The 9,520-nt window shown below is 51.8% G+C and overlaps 1 protein-coding gene across 2 annotated transcripts in view; it reads left to right on the top strand.

Moving 5' to 3' along the window:
- The first annotated feature begins 1,346 nt into the window (after positions 1–1,346).
- The window catches only part of ECSCR (endothelial cell surface expressed chemotaxis and apoptosis regulator), a 10,663-nt gene continuing 2,489 nt past the window's right edge, over positions 1,347–9,520 (top strand). For both annotated transcript variants that reach the window (XM_011935328.1, XM_011935327.1), the window contains exons 1-8: positions 1,347–1,473; positions 5,798–5,842; positions 6,173–6,223; positions 6,376–6,435; positions 7,431–7,475; positions 8,525–8,638; positions 9,017–9,115; positions 9,324–9,360. In XM_011935328.1, the coding sequence (XP_011790718.1) occupies positions 1,413–1,473; positions 5,798–5,842; positions 6,173–6,223; positions 6,376–6,435; positions 7,431–7,475; positions 8,525–8,638; positions 9,017–9,115; positions 9,324–9,360 (512 nt within the window). In that variant the 5' untranslated portion in view covers positions 1,347–1,412. The remainder of the gene's footprint in view (positions 1,474–5,797; positions 5,843–6,172; positions 6,224–6,375; positions 6,436–7,430; positions 7,476–8,524; positions 8,639–9,016; positions 9,116–9,323; positions 9,361–9,520) is intronic.

Genomic DNA, 9,520 nt, shown 5'->3' with positions numbered 1-9,520 from the left:
CTGCACTCCAGCCTGGGCGACAGAGCGAGATTCCGTCTCAAAAAAAAAAAAAAAAAGGAAAGAAAAAAGGATACCAATCATATAAATGATTGTATATGTATATGCATATTGTCCAAGACTGGAGGGCAAATAGACTGGAAGGAAATTAATAACAATAATGTAATTAATATTAAGGAGGTAGGATTGTTTGTAACATTCCTCTGCTTTCGAATCTTTGTTTTTTTTTAATTTCAGTGATGGGGTCTCACTCTGATCATAGCTCACTGCAGCCTTGAACTCTTGGGCTGAGGAGGTCCTCTCACCTTAGCCTCATGAGTAGCTAGGACTACAGGCATGCACCACCATGCCTGGCTAATTAAATTTTTTTTTTTTTTTGTAGAGACAGGGTCTTGCTGTGTTGCCTAGTCTGGTCTCAAACTCTTGGCCTCAAGAAATCCTCTGCCTCAACCTCTCAAAGTGCTGGATTGTAGGCATGAGCCACTGTGCAGCCCTGACCTTAAATCTTTTGAGTTTAGTTCAGTAAATATGTGCTGAGGACCTGCTATGTGGCAGGCCTTGTGCCAGGTCCAAGGAATACTGAAAAAAGTCACAATGCTGGCTTGTAGTCTGTAAGAAAGAGAATCCTGGGATAAGGATGAGTGCTGCCGGATGCTGAGGACAGGGGACACCTCACCCCAGTGAGGGTGCAGAGGGAGGAGTGCTTCAAATAGGTACTCTTGCGTTTCTATTAATAACAACAATACCAGGCATGGTGGCACGTGCCTGAAGTCCCAGCTACTTGTGAGGCTGAGGCAGGAGGATCACTTGAACCCAGGAGTTTGAATACAGACTGGGCAATATAGTAAGACCCCATCTCTTTAAAAAAAGTAAAAAAGGAATAATCATCATGCATGTTGGGCCTCTCTGAAAGATATAGGGAGTCCTATCTGCACTGGGATCCCTGAGGAGGGAGAGGAATGTGGAGAATTCAGAGTCCAGGGAGCATGGGCGGCTGGTGGGCTGGGCTTCCAGGCTGAATCATGGGAAAGGAGAACCTGGTCTGAAACAGCACTGGGCGGGATTGGTGTTAGATTCCAGAAAAACCCCCAGGCGGTCTGTGGTGGAACCTGATGGATCCCTCAGAAGGGAAGAGAATGGGGATGGGGCCAGGTTACCATAGTTAGTCATTGTGCATAGGCACTAGAAGCCACGCTGGGCAGGCACAGTTGCTGCTGCAGCCTCACATCCTCATCTGGACATGGCTGAGCAGGGCCCCTGGAGCTGGTCCCAATGTGTTTCCTTCTATTCTTTTGACAGGAAGCTCCTGGAGAGCCAGTCCCCACCCCCACCCCGCCCCAGCTCTCCCTCTCTCTTCTCCACTATGGACAGAGCCTCCACTGAGCTGCTGCCTGCCCGCCGCATATCCAGCTGACATGGGCACCGCAGGAGCCATGCAGCTGTGCTGGGTGATCCTGGGCTTCCTCCTGTTCCGAGGTAAGAGGCGCCTGCCACTTTTCCACAGCAATTCCTCTCCACAGCTGGCCATTCTAGGCATCAGTCCCTTTCTCAGAATACACATGCTTTCCATCCAGGGACTGTGCCCAGGGGAAATTCCAGAGCCTTTTCATGAAGGGGATCAGTTGGATTGGGGGTCCTGATTACCAGGCAGGGGTAAAATGGAGCTGTGGTTAAACCCTCTTGTGGGAAATTGCCCTGGGGGAGCTGGGCTCCCCATAGAGGCTGGCCTCCTGAATCGTGGGAGGGAGCTGTGTTCGTGCGAGACCCAGGCCCAAAGCTTCTTCTAGGATGTGCTCAGGCTACTCATGACGCTCACCCTCTGATCTTCGGGAAGGGCTGACTACAGCCCCTCTATCAACTGTTCTAAGACAAATCCTCTGTACCTTGGGCTTCACAGGGGATCTGTTCTCTCCTTTCACATGAGGAGTAGCAGCCTAGGAATTCCAAATGTTGATTTTAAACTTAAATCACAGCAAGAGGGACTCAGGTTAGACACAAAGAACTGTTCACCAAGGAGGATGTGCATAACATTCTCACATCCAGGGGGCTAGAGGAGATGACCTCCAGAGGAGGCTCCACGGAAACCGCACCTCTCCAACAGGCTTTGCCAGCCAATGAGTTGTGAAGCCACTCATAGGGGTCCTCGCATCAGGGAGCAGTTGCTGGGAATCATGATGAGTCCAGGACATTCTGACTCACAGGGCAGCAACTTCCCTTTGACCATCTCTGCCCTGCCCCCACCTCACCCTCTACAAGTCCTCTGTGCTCAAAGCAGCAGAAAGAGTGCGCAAGAGGGTTCGGATAGGGAGGGGTGGTGGCCCCCCATTGGTGGTGGGTAAGAGGCCTGAGTACCAGAACACTGCCTCCTGGAGAGGTCAGGCATTTCTCTAAAAGCCCATGGGCTGGAGGACAAAACTCTGATTGTCCCCATCCCCTTCTACTCCCTCCATGACAGAGTCACAGTTCTCGGGCTGGGGGTCTAGGCTGTTGTGGAAACTGCAGGTGAGGCTCATGAGGTGGCATTTTCACAGGCGTAGACTTTTCCCAGCCTCCCTACACACTGTTTTCTCCCAGGCAAGTGCCAGGGCTCTCAAATGCCCTGTGTCAGCTCTACCTAAGCCGCTATCACCTCCCCCTGAGTTTCCTAACCTCTCTTCCTGGCTCCTTCATCTTGATGGACTGAGGAATCCTGAGCATATTCAGGCCCATAAAGGGACTTGACTATGGATACCCAGAGGCAGGGCAGACTTGAGACCTGGAGGATTTGAGAGAATGGGGCAAAAACAAAAGTGTCTGGCCTTCACTGAGCTTGTCAGGTACTGAGTTAAGTGCTTCATATGCATTTTCCTTCCCTCATAACAATTTGCGAGGTACTAATACCACTTGCATTTTACTTAGTTATTTTTGAGACAGGGTCGCTCCATTGCCCAGGCCGGAGTGCAGTGGCGTGATCATGGCTCACTGCAGCCTTGACCTCCTGGGCTCAAGCAATCCTCCTGCCTTACCCTCCTGTGTAGCTGGAGGCTACAGGCACACGCCACCACACCTGGTTAATTTTTGTATTTTTTTGTAGAGCAAGGTTTTACCATGTTGCCCAGGCTGGTCACTTGCACTTGAAAGAAAACTGAGGCCTAGGCCAGACAGCCACAACCCCAGGACTTGAACTCAGGCTTGCAGGGCTCCATTAACACCCACGATTTTAACTACTAAACTATGCTTCTGAGGAAAATGGGGAGGGGTGTGTGTGGAGATAGACCAGAAGGGGATAACGCAGACAGGATTAGAGAGGGGAAACCAGAGAAATTAGAAATTCCTGTGGCTAGAGCTCTTTGGGCGTCTGCAGGCCCCGTGGTCAGAGACACCCTCTGCTGTAGATACAGATGCTTGCTAAGTCCCTCCCCTACTCACAGAGGAATCTTTGTTGGTGACAAGAAGTTTGGGTAGTGGGAGGGGCAAGAGGCAAGGAAAGAGCCGGCTAGTGGGTCTTGAAGCTTGTGACTTTGGAACTCCTCCTAAGCCACTGAATAGTTTTCTTTCTAGATAAATGCAGAAGGGCAGTTCCTTGTGCCTTCCCACCAAAAATTAGGTTATAACCTTACAGCATTTAGACAGTACATTAGGCCGGGCGTGGTGGCTCACGCCTGTAATCCCAGCACTTTGGGAGGCTGAGGCAGATGGATCACCCGACGTCAGGAGTTTGAGACCAGCCTGGCCAACATGGTGAAACCCCATGTCTACTAAAAATATAAAAATTAGCCAGGCGTGGTAGCAGGAGCCTGTAATCCCAGCTACTCAGGAGGCTGAGGCAGGAGAATCGCTTGAGCCCAGGAGGCGGAGGTTGCAGTGAGCTGAGATCGTGCCACTGCACTCCAGCCTGGGTGACCAAGAGAGAAACTATCTCAAAAAAAAGAAAAAAAAAGTACATTAGATATGCTGGATTAGTAACTGATAGATGTTTTCAGTTCATGCCTTGGGTTAAAAAGATTCTCCCAGGGTCATTCCCAGCTAGAAAGGGTTTTCTCTAGCCTGGGCTTCCTGTAAATTTTAACTTCCTCTTGACCATCCCCCTCCCTGCAACAAGGGAATGGGACTCTCAGAAATGGTGATCTAGAAAAACATGGCCCAGGGTTTGGCAATTTTACACTTGGAAACAATTAATTCTACACTATCCAAATGATAGCCCCATGGAGGAAGGCAGTGGCTTAAGGAAAATAAGCACAGCAGCAGGCTGCCACAGGCAGGGGTGGACCCCTGGCACCCAGCCGCCTCTGTCCACCCAGGCCTGGGGTGAATGCTCCCCTGATGCTGAGAGGCCAAGGGAGCAGCAGAGCCAGGCCAGGGACTTCAGTCCCCACTCAAGCAGAGGGACGGGAACCCAGTTGGGCGGCTCCACTTCCCCACGTTGTTTTCCTTTCACATTGTCCACAGGTTTCAAGAATGATTTCATTGTGGAAAATGAGCAAATACAACCTGACCTTTCAGGTTCCACATACACAGCAGGACACACACAGGGCACACGAGCATGCACTCACATTTGCATAGAGCCCTGCAGACACACTTGTACATACAAAGAAGCCAGTGAGGGCTTCTGACTGGGGAGTCTTGGTGACTGACCCCTCTCTGGGTTTGGTCAATAACAACCATTTCCTATGTATCCTCTGCCTGTAAAAGTGAATGGGTTGCTCAGGCTAGAGTTTCCCTGCCTCCTATATATACCTCAGAACTTACTTCCTGCACAGGCCCCTACCTCCAGCCAAGATACAAGCCCTAATTCCCATCCCCATCTCACTCATCTTCCCATCTCTTAGCCCTTTCCTTGGGGGCAGAACTAGGGTGACAGTAGCTTAGGGTAAACATTAGCCTACGGACCTGGAGTCCTGGGCCCTTCCTTGTCAAGGTATGGCAGTTCCTCTGTCCTTCCTTAGAAATGTCACTAGTTTAATATAACCTTCCCCTGACCCTGCATCAGGTTGGTAAAATGCCCATGTTAGATTGAAGAGCCAGGGAAGGACTTCAGGACCCTGAGCCATGAGGTAGTGGTGATGTTGCTACTGAGTCACAGTCTCGGAGGAAGCCAGCACCGTGAGCTGCAGCCCGCACCCTTTAGCCCTCTGCCTAGTGTGTCTGCCTTCTAGCACGGTAGGCTTAGAAAGCCAAAAGGGTTTTTTCTGTTTTCTTTTCTTTTTTTTTTTTTTTGAGATGTCACCCAGGCTGGAGTGCAATGGCACGATCTCAGCTCACTGCAACCTCCACCTCCCGGGTTCAAGCGATTCTCATTCCTCAGCCTCCCAAGCAGCTGGTATTACAGGTGTGCACCATCAGGCCAGCTAATTTTTGTATTTTTAGTAGAGGCAGGGTTTCACCATGTTGGCCGGGCTAGTTTTGAACTCCTGACCTCACATGATCCACCCCCCTTGGCCTCCCTAAGTGCTGGGATTACAGGCGTGAACCACCGCACCTGGACAGTGTTTTCTTTTCTTTTCTTTTCTTTTGTTGAGATAGGGTCTCTGTCTGTTGCCCAGGCTGGAGTGTAGTGGTGCAATCATAGCTTGCTGAAGCCAGCCTCACCTTTCTGGGCTCAAACAATCCTCCCACTTCAGCCTCCTGAGTAGATAGGACTCCAGGTGTGCACTACTATGCCTGAAGAATTAAAAACAAAAAACAAAAAAAAAACCTTTTTAAGGAGACAGGGTCTTGCTATGTTGCCCAGGTGGTGCCAGAAGGCTTTCTGAGGGTTCCTCTCTAGGCTCTGTGGTAGGCAGGGGACTTACCAAGCTATGTGTTTTGCTTTCTCTTGCAGGCCACAACTCCCAGCCCGCAACTACTAAGACCTCTAGCTCTCAGGGTAAGACCAAACATGGCTCTACTCCAGCGTGTAGGCCTAGGAACTTAGGAAGGGCGAGAGGAGCTCTATGCCAATGTAGCCTTAACCTCTGGGGGCTGGGACTGCAGCTGGAGCAGGAGCTCTCAGGACTCACCAAAGCTGAGCTCATCTAAGGATTTTTTTTTCAGCCTGGCCGAGTCTAATGTGCCTTGAAAGAAAAAAGAGGTGAATGGTTGGGAGTGAGGGGTGGGGAATGGGGTAGGGAGAAAGACACACAGATCTAGGGAAGAAGAGAGGGAGATGGAACAGTAGGAGGCTGTGCACCCCTCAGCCTCAGATGATCTGTTTCAGGAGGACTCAGCAGTCTAAGTCCGACCACAGAGCCAGTTTCTTCCAACCCAGGTAAGTGAGTGCAGTTACTGAGGTCCCTGCTCCTGCCCCACATCCATTCATTCAGACCTGCTTGGAGCCCAGGGGTTCCTGGATGGGCGAGGGAGTATGGTGTCACTAAACTTGCCTCACCTCCCACTCCCCATCTGCTTCTGTCCTTGCAGGATACATCCCTTCCTCAGAGGCTAACAGCCTAAGCCATCTGGCCAGCACCGGTCCGCCAGGTACTGTGTCATTCAGACTACAAACGCATCCAGGGAGGGCCCAGTGAGGACCCCGACACAGTTTCTGCTCTAAAAGAGAATATAGACCGGGGCGAGGGGGAACAGACAAGGAAATAGAACTTCACATTGATGATGACATGCAGGGTGAGAAGGGCTGCGGTGGGCACAAGCAGAAGTGTGGGAGCCCAGGCACATGTCAGTCACTTCGGATTTGGGGGCCAGGGATGACTCCTAGAAGCGGCTTCTGAAGCCAAGCCGAGAAAGGGTCAGCTGAGCACGTGGAAGCTGTGGGATGGAGGGTAGTGGGGCTTATTCCAGGCAGAGGGAACTGCCCAGAGGTGAACAAGAGAATGGCCCCTTCTGGAACTGAAAGCAGGAAAGAAGAGGAAGATTTTGGACTGAAGAGCCCTTCCGGTGTACACGCCGGCCAAGGCCCTGAGCAGGCCCACATGTGCTTCCTCATTCACAGCAGCTCCAAAGAAGGCCGTGCAGGCCCCCATGGCACCCAGTAAACCCGTGACGCCGAGGGCAGGCACTGCGGATGGGCTCTTCCTGACCTGGCTGGGCCTAACTTGGGCCAAGCCACAGATGCACACATCAGGATTTGTTGAGTGCCCAAGGCGAGGGGCAGCGGTGAAAAACACTGGGTTCCATCTGGATGGGTTCCTTCTGCCCTCTTCAGGAGACCACAGGGGTCAGGACCGACATCAGTGGGACCCTGGCTCAGGAAAGAGAGAGGCTTGGTGGGGCACAGAGGCAGAAACTTGGGCCTGGTCACAATGAAAGTAAAAGGAGCTTAGACTTGAGACTGAGAAAGGCATAGCCAGAGAGGAGAGGGAGGGGAAGGATACCCCAAAATGAAGGAAAAGGAAGGCAGAAAAGGCTGGGAAAGGGCTAGACTCCTCTCAGGCAAGGAAGATTGGCCTTTGCTTAGCAGAGAGGGAGAAGAGCGGCTGGGGGATCCCCCATCTTGGTCATGCTGTTTCATGGTGCAGGCGCAGGTGTCCCCAGCAGTGGAAGAGGCGGAGGCACAAGCAGAGGTATGTCCTGCTGCGCTCAACCCTGAAGAGGAGTGGGCAGGAGATATCTGTGACCCTTTCTCTCATCTTATCTCTTGGCTCTCAGATTTTTTATTCTCCCAGACTTATTTGGGAAGGGGGAGTGAGGAGGGATAAGGAAGTGGAACAGCAATTGGGCCTGAAGTATGATGCATTGAGGAGGGAAGACACAGGTGACATAGCACCTTTTTTGTTGTTGAGAAGGAGTCTTGTTCTGTCATCCAGGCTGTAGTGCAGTGGTGCGATCCCGGCTCTCTGCAACCTCTGCCTCCTGAGTAGCTGGGATTACAGGCATGTGCCACCAGGCCTAGCTAGTTTTGTTTTTTGTTTTTTGTTTTTTGTTTTGAGACAGAGTCTCGCTCTGTCACTCAGACTGGAGTGCAGTGGCACAATCTTGCCTCACTGCAATCCCTGCCTCCCGGGTTCAAGCAATTCTCCTGCCTCAGTCACCTGGCTAGCTGGGACTACAGGCACGCGTCACCATGCCTGGGTAATTACGTATTTTTAGTAGAGATGGGATTTCACCCTATTGCCAGGTTGGTCTCGAACTCCTGACCTCATGATCTGCTCACCTTGGCCTCCCAAAGTGCTGGGATTATAGGCGTGAGCCACCGTGCCCGATCTTTTTTTTATTTTTTATTTTTTATTTTTAGGAGAGATGGGGTTTTACCATTTTGGCCAGGCTGGTCTCAAACTCCTGACTTCAAGTGATCCACCTGTCTCAGCCGCCCAAAGTACTGGGATTACAGGCATGAGTCACTGCACCAGGCCAGCATAGCACTTTTAAAGAGAGTCGGAAACCTTTGCCCTTAACAGGCAGCCTGGTTCGTTGGAGCCTTGCCTGAGCAGAAACGTTCCTCCCACCTCAGCCCTGGCACAATACAGACGGCTCTGTTTTGCCCAGTCTGACCTCATAGCTCTGCAGCATAAATTCCGGTCCTTCACTAGGGGGAAGCAGGAGGGAAGCTAGCTCTCTCTGATAGGCTGTGTCAGTCCCCTTCACTGATGCCCCTGACCCCACTCCATTTTAGACACATTTCAAAATGTTCCCCCCAATTCAACCACCATGAGCCTGAGCATGAGGGAAGATGCGACCATCCTGCCCAGCCCCACATCGGAGACTGTGCTCACTGTGGCTGCATTTGGTGAGAGCGGGAGGAGAAGGTGGGACATAGGAGGGAACCCCATCCCTAGAATTGACCTGGACTCTAGGTCTGGAAACGCACGTTCAAATTTCACCCATTTGTTCCAGGAGGTTCTGGCTTATGAGGAAGACCCTTGTGGGAGGGGGGCTCCTGCCCCTTCAGCCCGCTCTTCTTAGTTATGCTGGGTTCCATGTTCTCAGGGGGATGGAGAGGGGGCGGCAGGCTGAGAGCTCACCTGTTCAGCAGAGAAGTGGAACTCACTTTGCTCCTGGAGCCTGTCTACAAAGTACTCAGCTGGGAAGGGAACGATGGACTCTTGTTGGCCCCCCTTTGTCGCCCCGACTGGCCCCCTTCACCCCATTTCTTTTCTCTGTTCAGGCGTTATCAGCTTCATTGTCATCCTGGTGGTTGTGGTGATTGTCCTAGTCGGTGTGGTCAGCCTGAGGTTCAAGTGTCGGAAGAGCAAGGAGTCTGAAGGTGCATACCCTGCCCTCGGGGACCGTTTTCCCCTCTGCTGGCAGACCCAGGGCTAGAGCCCCAGCTCACACCAGCCTGCATCTGGGGGAAGGAATGGCACATGAGTGCCTCTCCATGAGCGGGAGGGTCCCCAGGTGGGCTTTGAGAGGAAGGCTGGACTTGTGAGTTACAGCATGTGAGCCCCAATCTGTGCCTTTGGCTTTTACAGATCCCCAGAAACCTGGGAGTTCAGGGCTGTCTGAAAGGTAAGAACGTCAGAAGAATCTTCTATCTGACACCCAGATCCCAACTCCCAGAGGGAACTCACACTTCCTGCCTTCCACACACACACACCCACACACCACACACCTCACATACCACACACCACACACATCTCATATTGTACACACCACCCTCACACACACC

The sequence above is a fragment of the Colobus angolensis genome, unplaced genomic scaffold, assembly GCF_000951035.1.
Source record: "Colobus angolensis palliatus isolate OR3802 unplaced genomic scaffold, Cang.pa_1.0 Scaffold142, whole genome shotgun sequence".
NCBI classification, from domain to species: Eukaryota; Metazoa; Chordata; class Mammalia; order Primates; family Cercopithecidae; genus Colobus; species Colobus angolensis.
The sequence above is the reverse complement of the archived record's forward strand: the minus strand, read 5'-3'. Positions and strand labels throughout refer to the sequence as shown.